This window comes from Rattus rattus, chromosome 1, assembly GCF_011064425.1.
Source record: "Rattus rattus isolate New Zealand chromosome 1, Rrattus_CSIRO_v1, whole genome shotgun sequence".
NCBI lineage: Eukaryota > Metazoa > Chordata > Mammalia > Rodentia > Muridae > Rattus > Rattus rattus.
Window position 1 is genome coordinate 8,368,950 of NC_046154.1, and position 16,514 is coordinate 8,385,463.

At 55.4% G+C, this 16,514-nt stretch overlaps 1 protein-coding gene across 6 annotated transcripts in view; it reads right to left on the minus strand.

Annotated features, from left to right (window-relative positions):
* Positions 1–16,514, minus strand: part of Chd5 (chromodomain helicase DNA binding protein 5) — a 46,451-nt gene that overhangs the window by 13,164 nt on the left and 16,773 nt on the right. For 5 of the 6 annotated variants that reach the window (XM_032893828.1, XM_032893819.1, XM_032893791.1 and 2 more), the window contains exons 5-20: positions 16,234–16,472; positions 14,678–14,799; positions 13,567–13,690; positions 12,575–12,741; positions 12,243–12,464; positions 10,320–10,526; positions 9,931–10,142; positions 6,985–7,116; positions 6,788–6,896; positions 5,552–5,743; positions 5,199–5,399; positions 3,529–3,666; positions 3,321–3,442; positions 2,405–2,578; positions 1,946–2,087; positions 683–814 (exon numbers count right to left, since the gene is read on the minus strand). In XM_032893828.1, the coding sequence (XP_032749719.1) occupies positions 683–814; positions 1,946–2,087; positions 2,405–2,578; positions 3,321–3,442; positions 3,529–3,666; positions 5,199–5,399; positions 5,552–5,743; positions 6,788–6,896; positions 6,985–7,116; positions 9,931–10,142; positions 10,320–10,526; positions 12,243–12,464; positions 12,575–12,741; positions 13,567–13,690; positions 14,678–14,799; positions 16,234–16,472 (2,635 nt within the window). The remainder of the gene's footprint in view (positions 1–682; positions 815–1,945; positions 2,088–2,404; positions 2,579–3,320; positions 3,443–3,528; positions 3,667–5,198; positions 5,400–5,551; positions 5,744–6,787; positions 6,897–6,984; positions 7,117–9,930; positions 10,143–10,319; positions 10,527–12,242; positions 12,465–12,574; positions 12,742–13,566; positions 13,691–14,677; positions 14,800–16,233; positions 16,473–16,514) is intronic. The other variant, XM_032893808.1, reaches the window with a different exon arrangement.

The following is a 16,514-nucleotide window of genomic DNA, read 5'->3' on the forward strand; positions in this document are numbered from 1 at the left end:
ACACAGCCCCAGCCTCACCCAGGTCACCCACCATTCATTCTGCAGAGGAACCCCCATACATAGCCTCAGGCACAAGCCTCTGGGTTCCCTCCCATTTCCCCAAAAGACTGGCCCACAGCCTTCTACTAAGTGCTCGAGAGCGTGCGTGCGTGCACACACGCGCACACACACACACACACACACATACACACCTTACACAACACCACTTCTTTTAGGTTATATCCACAATGTTACCTCCTACAAGGCAGTCCCTCCGAGCTCCCAGATCCTGTCTGGTCCCTTCCTGTCTTTAGATAGGTTCAACTCTATGCAACGCCTCCATATAGACGAAAAAGCATGAAGGCCTGGACACTGCTCTCGCCACCTGCCCTCATGGACATACCTGAGAGTATGCTCAGCCCTCCCACAGATTTGAGCCTGAGGTGCTGTTTTCCCTGGTGGGTGTGTAGCACCTGGCCTATCAATCAGTCTTCCATGACATACAGTGGTAAGAAGAGGCTAGACAGAGGAGGGCTTATCAACCAGCCTAGTCACACATGCAGGGGGGGAGGGCAGGTACAGGGGGATGACACGGGAATATGCTGGTCTCTATAGCAACCAGAGCATCCTCATGAGTCTGCATAATGTCCGAGACTTGAGCCCACAGGCAGGCTGACTCTGCGATGCATGCTTGCTGGCCCACCTGGGAGAAGATGAGCACTCGGTGCCCCTCATCCCGCAGCTTCTTCAGCATCTTCTGAAGTAACATTAGCTTCCCTGAAGACTTGACCAGGGAGCTGCCATCGTAGGAGCCGTTGGGCAACATGGGGGCTTCCTGTGGGCAGAGCAGAGTGAAGCTTTGGTGGCCCCTCCTCCCACTTGGCCCCAGAGAGACTGTAGTGATGGCCAGGGGCCCAGCCGTGGCCTGCCTGCCCATCAGCACTACTGAGCACAGAACGCAAACCCAGCCTGGCTCCTGCATGTCACAGCTCCTCACAGCACAGGCCTACCAGCCTCCCTCTCTTCCTGACCCTGAAATGAAACCCCAGGACCTTTCCACGGAAACTGGCTTGGTCACTGTGGTCCCTGGAAAGCATCTAACGGTGCCAGCCCTCTGGCTCCAGAAGGGCAAATCAATCTAAAGGCAGAACCCACAAGGTTCCTAAGCCACACAAGGAGGACCTCCGATGGCCTGAAGAGAGGTCACCCCAGCACACCCATGCCTCTCTCTGCGGCCGTGAGTCAGGGCTGCAGAGGATGAGTCTGAACCCTAAGGGCAGTGATGGGGTGGTCCTCTGAGGCTCCAGGAGGAACACCAGCTTCCCGTGGCCACTGCCATGCACTGGACAAATTCCAGAGTCCAGAGCCTCAGTCACTTCTGCTGCTCAGATCCCCAGGATAAACTCCCTGGTGGATGGAGGGAAGACAGGTCAGCCCTCAAGGCTCCCTAGAGGCCCAGTGCTGAGGCTGGGGAGGCTTTGGGGCTCTGGGAGGGGTTGGGAAGAAATGACCTGGGGCTAAGCAGTGGGGAGAGGCAGCTTCCAAAGGGACAGGATGGAGACACACATCACCTCTAGAAGTCATACTCAGAAAGGAACGGAGGAGTGGGGCCAAGGCACCTCCCTCAGAGATCACAAGAAACCCACCACAGCAGGCAGGCAGCTACATGCTGGCCACAGGAACACACCACACCACACTGTCCACAGGGAACACACGAATATGCCAAGCATGAAGAACCAACCATGGCGCCCCACTAGGGACCTCTATGATGGTCACCAGGAAGCCATCACGGCAGCCACAGGGATCTACTATGACCACGGGGAACTCCACCACAGCAGCCATTCGAAACCCACCATGATGACTGCAGACGACCCATCACAGTGACCACAGGGAACACAAGAGCCAGTGCAGACCTGTGGAGACCTCTGTGATGGCTACAGAGAACCCGCTAGGGCAGGGAACCCACCACGGCAGCCACGGGGAAGAGGTACGGGTGGTTGCAGCACTTCTTCAGATCCATCATGATGTTGAGCAGAGACACCTGGTTGCCACCCCCCTTGGAGTTGAGCGCCTCGAAGTTCCGAGTCAGGATGAACTTGTAGTACTTCCTGCAATGGGGTGCAGCGCAAGGTTGGCTGGACGACCCCCACACCCCACCAGACTCCCGAGGGGCAGGCTTTACTTTCAGAAGGGCTGGCGGTGCCCCAGGCGCCACGCACAGTGTAGTACAGGAAGCCAAAGTCGACCAGAGACATTACTATGACTGAGGCAGCCTGACAGTCCCCAAAGGGGGACAGAGATCAGCGAGCAGGGCCTCCTGTCAACCCCTGGAAATAGTCAGGAAAGCCAGGTGGGGCCTGAGGGAAGGAGTGGCTAAGGACACAAAACCGGGAGAACAAGGGCAGGGTGAGCCTCCAACACTCACTTCTGCATCTGGCTCAGCTCCACGCGGACAATCAGCTCCGTCTTGGCCGGCATGTTCTTGAACACGTCGGCCTTGAGCCGCCGAAGCATGTGTGGCCCCAGCAGGTCATGCAGCTTCTTGATCTGATCTTCCTTGGAAATGTCGGCAAACTCCTCCAAGAAGCCTTCCAGATTGCTGCAACAAAGAACCGGGGATAAGTGCCACGGCCCGAGTGGACCACACTCCTCCACAGGGGAAACCAACCCGGCCCAGGGTGGATGAGTCAGGACGGAAGGCCATGGTCAGCACAGGCCAGTGGTTGGTGCCGAGTGACCACTCAGGCTCCATCCACGCCTCCCTCCCACCTGTTGCCGCTGTTCTGAAGTTCTCAGAACCAACCAACCAAAAAAAAAAAAAAAAAAAAAAAAAAAAAAGGAAGACTAAGGTAGCCCTCAAAGTGACTTGTCCCAGCGAACCACAACTGCCCTTGGATCAACATGGAAGCATGCATCCTCCTCCTTGAGCCCCCTCCCCCACTGGAGAGGGCCTAGGAAGGAGGGCGTCATCTTCGCTCCACCCCAGATCTATCTGGCCTCCGCTTGCAGTCCCTAAGCTCACGTGGGCTCCTTAAGTCACAGTGGGTTGAAATGATCCAGAGGCGGTAGGCAGGGAGGCACATGGGTAAGAACCCAGGAGAAGCCCCGGGGCATTCTGGGACAGAGCTAAAGAAAACCGTGGTTTGTTGAGGGCAGCAGTCAATCCCCCGGGAATGCTGAGACCATCCCACACGAGATCATCCTAGAATACTACCCATGTTCCCATTTCACTAATGGGGAAACTGAGGTCCCCAAGCAGTTCTCAGAGCCAGTGTAGGCGGCTGCCATGCCTTCACAGGGCTGCAACCCATCACTCCTGCCAGGCCCAGGGGACGACGCACTTGAACCTCTCTGGAGTCAGGAAGTTGAGGAGGTGGAACAGCTCCTCCAGGTTGTTCTGGAGGGGGGTCCCCGTCAGCAGCAGCTTGTAGTCGATCTTGTAGCTATTCAAGACCCTAAAGAACTTCGAGGAGAAGAAAGGGGCATGTCAAGAGGCACAGAACAGTGGCCACACCCAGAGGGATAAGCCCCAAGGCCCGTGCCTCCTACCTTGGACTGGTTGTTCTTGAGCCGGTGGGCCTCATCCACCACGAGGCAGGCCCACTCGATGGAGCCCAGGATGGCTTGGTCAATGGTGATGAGCTCATAGGAGGTGAGCAGCACGTGGAATTTGATCTGCACCTCCTTCTGTGGGAAGAGGCCAGAACGTGGAAGGAGACGGCAGGGACGGACGGACAGACCAAAGGGATAGGGACGGAACTGAGATAGTGAGTGGGAACCCCACAAGCACTCCAGGGAGCCCTGGGGCGGGGACAACACTGGTACCAGGCATTTCAGGGCTAAAGCACAGTCCTAGAGAAGGCAGTGTTGCTGAAGATAATTAACATCACCCCTCCCCCACGGCATGCTCCACGCCCACACATACAACCGGTCTCGGGTGGAAAGTGTTTAAGGCTATCATTGCCACCAGAAGTCCTGGTGGGTAAGCATGAGAGACTGGGGTCTCCAGAGCTCACGTAAAGCCAGACACAGAAACATGAGCCTGTAATCCTGGTGAGGTGGGAGGCAGAGACAGGAGCCCACCAGCCGGCCAGCTAGCCCAGTATCCGCAATGATGAGACCCTGTCTCAAACAGTGTGCGTGTGGTGCGAGTGCCGGTGTATGTGTGCCCCGGTGTCCGTGTGGCTCAGAGGACAACCTCAGGAGTCCGGTCCCTGCTTGCCAAAACTTGAATCTCCTCTGTTCCTGCTGTGCTGTGTACACCAGGCTAGGTAGCCTGCAACTCTTTTAAATAATCTCTTGGAGATTCTCTTGGAGAATCTCGCACAATATATTTGAGTCATATTCTTTCCCGCTGTCCCCCCAGATCCTCTCCCACCACCCTACGTCCCCGTCTCAAGTAAATAAAAACAGGCAAACATGGGCCCCGTGTTGTTGGGCCAGCTCTTCCTAATCATGAGGTCTGGACCATAAGCCCAGTGTCACTCCATTGGAGAAAACTGACCTTCCCCCTCTCCCCAAAGCAAACGGCTCCTCGCCAAGGGGTGGAACTTTGTGCCCACTTCTGGCCTTTATTACATGAGGTCAAGGATGAAACTCATCTGCTCAGGCGTACGTGGCAAGCTCTTCTACCCACTGGGCCCTCTCACTGAGCCTGCGGTATTTTACAAGTGCAGACCGCCATCTCCCTGCTCCCAAAAGCTTCCAGGTCACCCTATGAGGAGACCCTCTAAGGAGTCAAAGTTCAGTGAGGACACCAAGACATGCCCATATTTACTAGTTCCTGGCCGTCCTGGGATAAATACCGCCTCTCCAAGATTCATATCCATCTGGCCGTTTTGTTTTGTGTTTTTGAAACAAGACTTGGCAGGCAAGAGTTATTTGACTAAGCTGTGGTGGTTCTCACTCCTGCGTGAGCAGTGCTGTCTTTATGAGAGGAGTCACACCCAAGGAGGATGCCCGGTAACAGAGGCAGGGGCAGAGAAGTGTATCCATAAGTCAGGCAGTTCTCAGACACCAGAAGGTGGAAAAGAAGGATGGATGCCTCCTGAGGCCTCACAGGAAGCCTGGATGATGAACTGTTCCCCAGCTCTGTGGAGCTAAGCCTCAACTGATGATGCTCCATCACATCAGTACAGAACTGGGACACCGGCCCAGGAACGTGGACACCGCAGAACTCTGTGACCCCAGAGCCTCTCCTGGGTAAAGACAGCACTCACCTTCATGCGGAATACTTTCTTCCCGCCTCGAATGGCGTTGTCCTCAAAGGAAAACTCGTTCTCGCGGATCACAGAGCGGCTCTCCTTGTCCCCCGTGTAGGTGACCACGTAAAAGTCAGGAGCCCACATCTCAAACTCCCGTTCCCAGTTGATGATGGTGGACAGAGGCGCGCTGACCAGGTAAGGCCCCTTGGAGTGGCCCTGCAGAGAGAGCCTGAGGTGGTGATGCTGGCTGGATGACACCAGTACCAGCCCCACCTGCCCAGCTCCTGCCTGCCCAGCCCCCACTTGCCCAGCCCCCGCCTGCCCAACCCCCACCTGCCCAGCCCCCACCTGCCCTCCTGTCTGCCCACCTCCTTGTACAGAGAATAGAGAAACACAATGGTCTGTACTGTCTTCCCCAAACCCATCTCATCAGCCAGGATAGTGTCGGTGCCCTGGGCCCAGGAGAAGCGTAACCAGTTGAGGCCCTCCAGCTGGTAAGGGTGCAGCGTGCCTCCTGTGGAGTCGATGTACCATGGCTGCTTGTCGAACTTGACTGTGGGCTGGGGGAGGAGGGTCAAGAATCAGACACTGGCCTGAATCCTGGGCCACCAGAGTCAAGCCCCCAGGCCTTTGCAGGCACAACTCTAAAAGTCCTTCCTGCTCCGATAGCCCTTCCTCTCTGTGCTTAAGGTGTTGCCTGGAATGTCCGTCTGTCTTTCCTTCTGAGAAACAATCCCTAGCTCCACACCTTAACACCTGCAGAAGCCTGCCTCGCCCACCCAAATGTCACTGTGCCCCCTTTTATCCTGTATCTCCAGGTCACTTTCCCAATAAGGTCCTCCCAGTGGACCGTATCCCCACCATGGGCCCTGGTCTTTTGGGGTTTTGGTTGTTGTTTAGCTGTTTGTCTTTTGAGATAAGTCTCCTGTAGTTCAGGGAGGCCTCAAACTCAACTATGTAGCCAAGGATAACCCCGAATGTCTGGTTCTTCTGCCTCCAACTCCCAAGTGCTGGGGTCAAAGGCACGAACCACCACCACACTCGGTGTAAACCGAGTCAAGATTAACGACCGAAACCAAGGGCCTGCACATGCTAGGCAGGCAATGTACACACTGAGCTGCACCTCCAGTCCAAAGTGGGCTTCTTTTTTATTTTTAAAGACCTATTTATTTTACGTATATAAGTATACTCTAGCTGTCTTCAGACACACCGGAAGAGGGCATCGGATCCCATTACAGACGGTTGTGAGCCACCATGTGGTTGCTGGGAATTGAACTCAGGACCTCTGGAAGAGCACCAGTGCTGTTAACCGCTGAGCCATCTCTCCAGCCCCCAAGATGGGCTTCTTAAAGCATGCCCAAGGGGGTCCTACAGGGTAGTGCATGTCTTTAATCCCAGAACTCAAGGGGCAGAATCAAGCGAATCCCTGAGTTCCAGACCAGTACACTCTTCTCTCTGGCTCATCCTGCCTTGATGTTGCTGACAATGGCTGGCCATGAGGGCCCGAGGAGTGGTCCTTGAGAAAAGACCCTGCCTCTACTGCCACACGTAGGGTGGTGGACCTGCTAATGCCACACGGCCGCCTCCACCCTCTCTCCACTCACATCCACGATGGGTGTATCGGGTGGCTTCTCTTGTTTATCATCCTTCAGCTTCTTGCCCTTCTTGACCAGCCTCTTGGGCAGCCTAGCATCCTCTCCCAGCATCAGTTCCCTGGGGAGAAGCATCAGATACAGATGAGCAAAACTCAGACGGAGCGGGAGCCGGGGCCCACACACCTGGCTGCCAGCTGTCCGCACACCTGTGGCCCCAGTAGGTCTGCTTCAGGTTGTCGTAGTAGGGGATGTCAATCTCGTCAATCTCCCAGGTGCACTGGTCGTAGGGCAGGTCCTTCCACTTGATCAGGTAATGTACGTCCCCCTTCTTGTCAAAGCTGCAACACGGGAGGCACGGGATGAGAGAGGCTCTTGAACAGGTCCCAGGCAGGGCCTCACATAAAATGCCCAGCCGCTCACACCCATGGTTTCCTAGTATTATTCTAGGTCCACCCAGGAGATGGGCACCACAGCAGGAGCTCTAGAGAGGTTTAGTAGCTCGCCCAATGCATGCAGAGAAAGATGAAGGTGAGGAGACCATGACAGAGACACGGAGGCAGGGACAGTGAGGGGCTATGCTAACAGAGCGCTAAGCGGCAGCTCTGAGCCAGTGACCTTTCCAGCCCCTGCTGCAGGGGTGAAGCCATCCTGCTGAGCACAGAAAATAACACCAGTGACCTTTCCAGCCCCTGCTGCAGGGGTGAAGCCATCCCATCTGAGCACAGAAAATAACACCAGTGACCTTTCCAGCCCCTGCTGCAGGGGTGAAGCCATCCCATCTGAGCACAGAAAATAACACCGTGAATCTCTTCCCTGCTCAGAAACTTCCTTTTCTAACATTAAAAAAGTCAGAGCGTTTTGCAGGATCAATCCCGGGTGAGGGTCCTTCCCTGCAAACACAGGTGTAATTCCTGCAGGTGGGCCAGCCTCTTCTAAAGGTCCCCAGGGTCACGAGCCCCACGGTGACACTGAAAGAGTCCTCAATGTCTCCCGCTCTATCTGAGTAGACTCAGCAACCAGCCAGGAGAGCCCAGCAAAGCCAGGAAGCCGGGGAACCCCTAGCTGGAGAGTGTGACAGCAAGTGGATTGGGGGGAGCTGTGGCTGCAGGTGGCCTGGGGACCATGTACGGCAAGGCCAATTCCCAGTCACCATGGAAACCGGAGGCTTATTTTCACTGAATAATTGGTTGTTATGCACACTCCGGGAGATTCACCCGCTCCTCTTTGGGAGTGCAGAGGAAATTGTCCTTTTTGCTGTAGCATGCATTTTAATAAAAGAAATGGGGGTGGGGGCCATCAATCTAAGGGGCAGCTCAGGTGACATCTGGAGTCTGGAATGGGAAGGATGTTTCCCAGTCAATAAGAGACACGTTTCCTGTTCCCCACAAACCACTCCAGCAAGGCTTCCGCACACCCCTGCTACTTAGGGACCAGCTCAAAAGTCTGAAGCCACAGCGGTTCTTAAACAATGTCTGACGGGACCTGCAGTCAAGGACAGGGTGCATAGGCCGTCCATCCCAAGCCAGAAAAACAGACAGAGCTGTAAACAGGCTGAAAGTTCAGAGTTCCAAGCTGCCCCCATGATAGATACTCAGGGCCTTCCCCAAGGCCCCTGGCAGCCACCACCTGTCCCTCCAGTGCCTGTGACTAGAAATCAGCAGAGTCTCCCACTGCTTGGAAGCTAGCTCTCTGGGAATGCCAGATTTCAGGGAAGAGGTGGCACAGGGACTGGGGACTCTGGGCAAGAAGACATTAGTGCTACCAAAAGACACTGGGTCTAGTTCCCAATCCTGCAGCCTCAGCTGTGTGGCTTCAAGCAGATGACCCAACCTTGCTGAAATTATATTATTATTGTTGTTTTAAAGGTTTTTGTTTGTTTGGGGTTTTTTTGTTTTTGTTTTTGTTTTTTTTTTTTTGTTTTTTGTTTTTTGTTTTTTGTTTTTAATCTGGGCACGCCAATACACCCTTCAATTCCAGCACTCAGGAGGCACAGACAGACAGATCTTTGAATTCAAGGTCGTCCCTGCTCTACATAGGAAGTCCCAGGCCAGTCAAGGATACATAGAGACCTTGTCTCAAGAACAAAAAGTGTTTGTTTATGAGTACCTGTGAACATATGAATGCCTGTATGCATGCATGTATGTATGCGTGTATGTATGTGTGTGTGCATGTATGCATGCATGTGTGTACCATATATGTGCGTAGTGCTCACAGAAGCCTGTCAAGGGTACCTGATCACCTAAAACTAGAATTACAGGAGGTAGTGACCTCCACGTGGGTGCTGAGAACCTAACCCAGGTCCTCTGCAAGAACAGCCAGTGCTCTCAATCACAGAGTCATCTCTCCAGCCCCCTTGCTGGGAGAGAGGGAAGTGAGAGGAGAGAGGAGTGTATGTGTGCTTTGAGACAAGAGCTCTCTGTCTCAGGTTGTCCTGAAACTTGCTGTATAGACCAAACTGCTCTTGAACTCACAGAGATCGGCCTGCCTCTGCATCCCAAGTACTGGGGTTAAGGGTGTGCACCGCCATGACCACCCCTAGCTGAGTATATTCTTGTGCATGCCTCTTGAGACGGTAACACTCACCAATCCTTTCTTGGACCTGCTTGGCTCCCAGAATCATCCCACTGACCTCAGTCCCTAACCCGGACAGAGCCTGGGCCCGCACAGGTCCCACCCCACCGAGATCCTGCTTTGTGTAAGTTCACAGACAGCTCAGCACGTTTCCCTTCATCTACTGTGGGACTGTGGGACTGTCCTACTGTGAGTGAGAATGTGGAGCACGGGGTTTCCCCTGTGCAGGGGCGCGACCCTCCCAGCTGGGCAACCACATCTGCTGCAGTAAGATGTCCTTACCCCCCTCCTGCCCCCACTGAACCCATTCCTGGCTCTGAAAGGCAAGCCCCACTGGCCCTCACTGTGTCCTCAGTCCCAGCCCAGTAGGTGCCACCCGAACTGTGAGTGAGAATGTGGAGCACGGGGTTTCCCCTGTGCAGGGGCGCGACCCTCCCGGCTGGGCAACCACATCCGCTGCAGTAAGATGTCCTTACCCCCTCCTGCCCCACTGAACCCATTTCTGGCTCTGAAAGGCAAGCCCCACTGGCCCTCACTGTGTCCTCAGTCCCAGCCCAGTAGGTGCCACCCAACACCCTCACCTGTGGTTCAGGATGCGGTGGACCATCATCCACTCGGGCTTGATGCCGTAGCGGTAGAAGCGTTCCTCCATCTTGGCGTAGAGAGGGTCCTTGTTCTTCCGTTTCTCGCTCTTACCGTCCTCATCACCAGATCCGTAATCAAAGGGTGGCGGTTCATCCATATCATTCTTTCTTTGGTAGTTACGATACATCACGGTGTGGTACAGCTCCAACTATTAAGGGAGAACGGCCGCTCACCCCGGTTCTCAGACCAGCCCTTCAGCTCCCAAGCCCTATCTTAGGTGGAACAAGCCTCCTCCTCAGCAGCTAGTCTCAGTTCCCACCCATGCCAGAGGAGCCCTTGGGCTCACAACAGGCCAAATATAACCATACTGCCCCCGGGGTCTCACCTGTAGCTCCTTCACCCAGGAGCAGTGCCAGTAGGAGAGACCAGCCCACTTGACAAAGAACTCTCTCTCAGGTATGCCCTCCAGAGGCCTGGGCGGGGGCATACCGGGCTCCACCTCTGGTCCTGGCAGCCCCACCATAAAGGGAGCCGGGGGTTCTGTCCACCTCCAGTGTAGGATCCGCTGAACCTTGCCCTTCAGTGGGGGACACTGCGAACAGAGGATGGGCACCATGTTCAGGGTTACGTCACAAGGCTGAAGCTCCCATGACACTAGGCTTGTTATACAGGGTCCCAAGCTAAAAGAGTATCATGGGGACTCTGTGGTACTGGTCCCTTCCTCGGGAGCCCACATATGCTGTGCATCAGGAGACATCACAACTGAGCTCGTGGGTCCAAGTGGGCCCCTTTGTGCTTGACAACATGACAGCGACCTTCCTCAGTACCTGGCAAGTTAAACCAGGGTGCATGAACCCTCTCCACACAGAGAACAGGGAAGAGAAAATAAGATCCACCTGAATAGCAGAGCAAGGAGACAAACCCAAGGGTCCCCCCTCCATACAGCCACACGTCGCCTCACGCCCTGCCTGAACCCGAGAGCAATCACATCCTATCCTGACACATGAGCACCCTAGCCAAGATGGACACTGCAATCCTGACCACTTCCTTCACCCAGCAGGGTTACACGCAGCCTGTGCACCCAAGCTTGCTGGGACAGGCCGGCCGTCTCCCTCAGCCCCCACACACTCAGGCCCTGAGGACCTAAGATCCCAGGGAGCTGCTGGCTGGCAGCTCAGAGCAATTGATAGTCATGCCTCAGCGCTGGTCTACCCCAAGATGGCCTGGGGTGGGCGCGACCCTCACAAGCGCAGTTCTGAGCCCAAGCTGGACTGAGGGAAGATGGCAGATAGGGAGATGGCTCTGTCAGAGCACAGGCGTGAACGTGCAGCGTGCGCCACACATCCCAGAAGCAGTCGTACTCTGGCCTCTGAGGGCAAAGGGCACGGAGGAAGAGGCGGGGTGATGAGAAGGATGGGAAGGAAGGCAGGTTGATTCTCTTGGACTCCAGGGGTGAAGAAGGACTCCCTTCCCCAGACATTAGCCCACCTGGCCTCACCTCCTACAGGGAGGAAACAAGGCACTACACCCCATTCTCAGGAAATCTGTGAAGGCTATGCCCATCAAAGGGGCTTGTCCATCCCCTGCACTGACAAGGACGTATCTACACTGGCACAATTACGATACAAACATGCAACAGGAGCCCAGATGCATACACAAGACGAGGGGAAGCTGCCATACAGCCCAGAATCTATGGACAATAGGGTACCCAGCACTAGGAGACAGAGCAACTCCACACATGGGACCTTCAGATGCCTACAGTGACCAGCGTCGCGGGATGAGGACGTAGGGAGAATGTTGTTCTCTGCCTTTGCAAAGTGAGGCTCCAGGCTGTGAGGCCACCACTCTGCACTAGCCCAGGGTGACTCAGGGACCCAAATCCAAGTGGGAAGCTCTGCCTCAGCATGGTCTCAGGCAAACTCCTGTGCCCTCCTGATCCTCATACTCCCGCTGAAGAGGAATTTTGACGAGAGCTTGCCTGGTATTTAGGCCTTGGGTTCCATTCCCAAGCAACCCCCAAAATAATTCGTGAAAGCCAACCAAGGGATGGAGTTATAGCTCAAAGGGAGGCCTCCTGGGTTCAGTTTCCAGGAGGAATGAGATGTACATGTGGTTCTTAGCTCAGAATAAATTCTCAATAAACAGTCCTAAGGGAATTCAGGACAGAGCAGGCAGGGTGAGGCGGTGGGCGTGGTCTTTTGTGGGTGAGTTTGCTAGGGGCGTGGCCTCGATGAACAAGGGCGGGCTCAGGGTCAAGTGGGCGGGGCGGCGGGGCGGGGCGGGGCGGGGCAGGAGGTGTAACACTCACTGTACAGCGCGGGCAGAGCCATTCACCGTTCGGGATCTCCGGCAGCGGCGGGTTGAGGCAGTGCAAGTGGTAGGAGGAGGGACAAGCATCACAGCACAGAAGCTCGCCACCGTCCTTGCACACGCGGCAGAACTCCATGTGGTCATCCTCCTCCTCCTCGCAACCGCCCTCCTCCTCTTCCTCATCATCATCCTTCGGCTCCCACTGGATCCCCTCCTTCTCCTGTAGGAAGGAATCAGGGTGGATGCACCTTGGGAAGGATCCCCTTCCACAGGTACCGGTTCCTAGGCGATGACCTGCCAACCCTAGTCGGGACCTCAGCCACAGCTTACACAGTGTGGGCAGCTCCACTTGCCCTCTGGAGCCTTCTCCAGCTCCGGGTCCAGGCAGACCAGGTGGTACGCCCTCGGGCAGGTATCACAGAGAATGATCTCTCCTCCCTGTTGGCACACCTCGCAGTAGTCCTGGTGGTCTGTCTCATAGCCGTCACCATCATCAACTAGGATGGGGAGAGGGATATAGGTGTAGGTGTAGGTGCTGCTGTAGGTGACCGTTTCCACTACCCTGACCAGACTGGCACATGATTTCAAGTGGATGGATGGATAGAACGAAGAGAAAAGAAAGCTGTGGAGTGTGAAGGTGAACAGAGATGGGGGAAGAAGGAAGAAAAGAATGAAGAAAGGAAGAAGGAAGGGAAGAAGAGAGGACCGAGAGCCAATATGTGTGGATAAAGAACTTCAGAGAGGGCACGCCTTTAATCCCAGAACACGGGAGGCAGAGGCAGGGGCATCTCTATGAGTTCAAGGTCAGCCCTGTCTACCTAGCAAGTTCTAGACCAGCTAGAACTATGTAGTGAGATCCTGTCTCAAAAGCCAGAGAGGGGGAGGGAAGGGGGTATTTGGAGGATCAAGAACTGATGGGGGCGCTAGAGGTGAGCTTAAGTGCCTGGTCCACTCCCCCTCTGCTAGGGTGTAGGATTAAGAACCCTGGTTTTCTTATTTCTTCCTCCCTAGGACAGACGGCAGACAAGGGTGGTTGAGAGAGCACAAGGTTGGGAGAGGCTGGAACTGAGGATACCCTTCCCCCATTCTCTGCACCACCGCCATCATGAAAAAGGCCCCGCCTCCCATCATGAAAAAGGCCCCGCCTCCCATCATGAAAAAGGCCCCGCCTCCCATCATGAAAAAAACCCCACCTCACATTATGAAAAAAGTCCCGCCTCACAGCATGAAAAAGGCCCCGCCTCCCATTATGAAAAAGGTTCTGCCCCATCATGAAAAAGGTCCCCATAAGGAAAAGGCCCCGCCCCCCCGAGAAGCCCTACTCCTCTTCTTCTTGCGCCTCCTCTTATTCTTCTTGCCCAGAGCTGCAGAGCACTCAGAACGCACAGAAGAGCTGTGGATGCTGGCATTGTCCAAATCTGAGTCCTCTGGTTCATCCTCCTCGCTCTGCAGGGAAGGAGGTCGGGCTGTGAGTCAGGACCCGCCCTGGTGATTTGGGTAAGGCAGGGCCAAAGAAACTCGGAAGACTCCCTGTGGCTTCTCTCTGCCCTCAACCCAGCTAGCAACCTGTGCTAGCTAGCGCACAGCCTGGGTGCCCCACCATCCTCTCAACTCCTGCTCTCCGGACCTCTTGCACCTCCATAGTTCTCCACACTGCTTCCCCGGGCTCTGACTTCCATCTGCCTAACTCTTACACAGCCCTCAAGGGCCACCCTAAAGAACCCCTCCCCCAGGGAACCTCCACAAATCTCTCCCAGTGGACCAATGGCTCCATTGGAGCTGAGCTAGCCTACTGCATCTTGGGCAGGGTCATGCCTTCCAGAGCAGCCAGCCTTGAGACCTGACACTCGCCCCCACCAAATGACAGAGAAAAGCTTCAGCCCTCTTCTCTATCCTCTGCAGAGCTGCGGGGACAAGTGACAGCTGCTTAGCTGGACTGAGAAGCTGAGACCTGGGGCTAGAGGAGGAAGTGTGGCTCCAGCCAGCCTGGTCAAACAGGCCACCCTCCAGGGCTCCACCCTCGGAGCACAGCTGGGTATAGACCCCATGGTGGGCCGGCTGATTGCCTGCTGGATGGAGCCACAGCCAAGCTCCTAGGTCTGGCCAGAGGCTAGGCTAGATGGGTCCTTGGAAGGATCCCATAAATGGGGAAACTGAGGTCCAGTAGGCCTGTATGTACAGAGGCTGGGAGAGGTGTGTAAAGCCTGCCTCAGTTAGCTGGGGGAAAATGAATGTGGCCCTCCCCTCACCACCTTGAACACACACGCACAGTCACTGAGGAACTCTTCTCTCCCCCACACACATATTCACACATGCACACTCGTGCACATGCACATACATAGACACTCACTGAGGAATGCTCTACCTCCACACACAAACGCACATATGCACACACATACACATGCACACACAGAGAGACACACACACACTCACCGAGGAACCCTTCTTCCTCTTGCTGATCCCTCCGAAGCGGAACTTGAGCCCTGCCACTCTCTTGCCCCTGCCCTTTTTCTTGGAATCTTTGGCGCCTTTGTTCTTCTTCCTCACTCCGGGGCCTGGACATTGTGACAAGGGTTGCCGTGACCAACACTGCCACTACTGCCACTGATGGCCCACTCCTCCCTGGCCACCTCACTGAGCCTCCAGGCCTGCCCATAAGGAACTGGCCACGTGCACCGTCACCCTTTCCAGACGAGAAGGCTGAGGGCCTGAAAGGCGGCATTCTGGCTTAGGTTACACAGGAAGTAACGAGACAGACACACCTGACTCAAGTCTGTCTGTCTTGGCCACCATGCTGGCCAGATTGTGGAATAGCCAGAAGAGCCATGGACACTTACAAGTGCCTACCAACTTGGGAACGGCCTCTACCCAGTCTCACCAACCTTGACTTCCATACCAGCAGGGCCAGCTTCTAAAACCCCACCCATCTCCCAAACCATGGTATTTCCTATGGCTACCACTCCTAACTTTCCTATCACCCTGGGCTACAAGGCTGGGATCCATGACTGTACCACAAGCAGCACAGTGATTGATGTGCCATCTAGGGAATGATGTCCCTGTCCCCACCCTAGCAGCCCACCCTGCTGCCAGAGCAAATCATGGTGCCTGACGGTAGGATCCACACCCTGGCCACTCCTCCTCTGGCTATACCCCATGGGGATGGGGACCCAGCTGCACTCAGGGCATGCCACAGAAAAGCTATTTCAATCTTTTGAGCTCAACAGTTCTGCACTGGCTCCGGGCAGGGGGAATTAAGGACTATGGAAGACAGGTGGACAGGACACAGAGACAGAGTGAGAGCAGACAGAGCACCTGGCCTATGGCACGCACCCCCTTACCAGGCACTCCCGGAGACATCAAAAGGGGGTGCCAGGCACAATACTGAGCATTGCCCCAGACACTCTGTAGTCTGACACAGGGGACCCCAGGCTCCTCTCAACCCATCAAGTCCCACATCTGAACACTATAAAGACATGGTGTTTAGGCTCCCACTGGGAGCAGATCAGTGTCGCCAGCCTCTCAGAAGCCAGAACTTCTATCCAGGTTGCAGACTGTCCCTCCTAAGCAGAAAGCCCTGTTTGCCCTCCCCACACAGTCCCATCTGCCCTGGGTCAGGCTGGACTATGTCTCCTCGCTGTCCTTCCAGACCTGGTCACGCTAACTTCTGTGAGGTCCCTCTGCAGGGATTTGACACGGAGTAGCCCTGATACGGGAGGTGCTCATAGGAGAGGGTCAGCCTGCCTTAAACACAAGGCAAAGTCCAGAGCTGGAATAGCTCCATCCTATGGGCTCCCACCAAAAATCCACCCACTGATCCTCTGCTTCCCCATCCTCCCCAAGAGGAGACAGGAGAAGCTGTGAAAAGGGAAGTCAGCCCGAGGCCAGGTAAAACACTGAGTCCTCAATACAGACGGCCCCTAACGGCCCTGCAGGATCTGGAGCAGCAGAGCCACCAGACAGGGCCAGTGCCCAGTCAACCACAGCCTTACCCTTGCCCTCTTTGGTCTTGGCCTTGCGTACGGGCAGAGGCTGGGGCACTTGCTGGGGACTGATGGCCAGTGGAGGAGCGATGGTCACCGTCTCCACAGCTGCAGCCACGGCCGCCGCAGCTGCCGCCGCTGAGCTGCCCTTGAACGGGTTGTTGGCGCTGAATTCTCGCCACTTGGCCCCCAGGACAGTCATCATTTTGGACATGGGGATCTTCGGGTTCTTCTTAGCAATAAGAGGCCTGTGGAAAAAAGACAGGAAGGTGAGGGGGAAGCACCCTTTC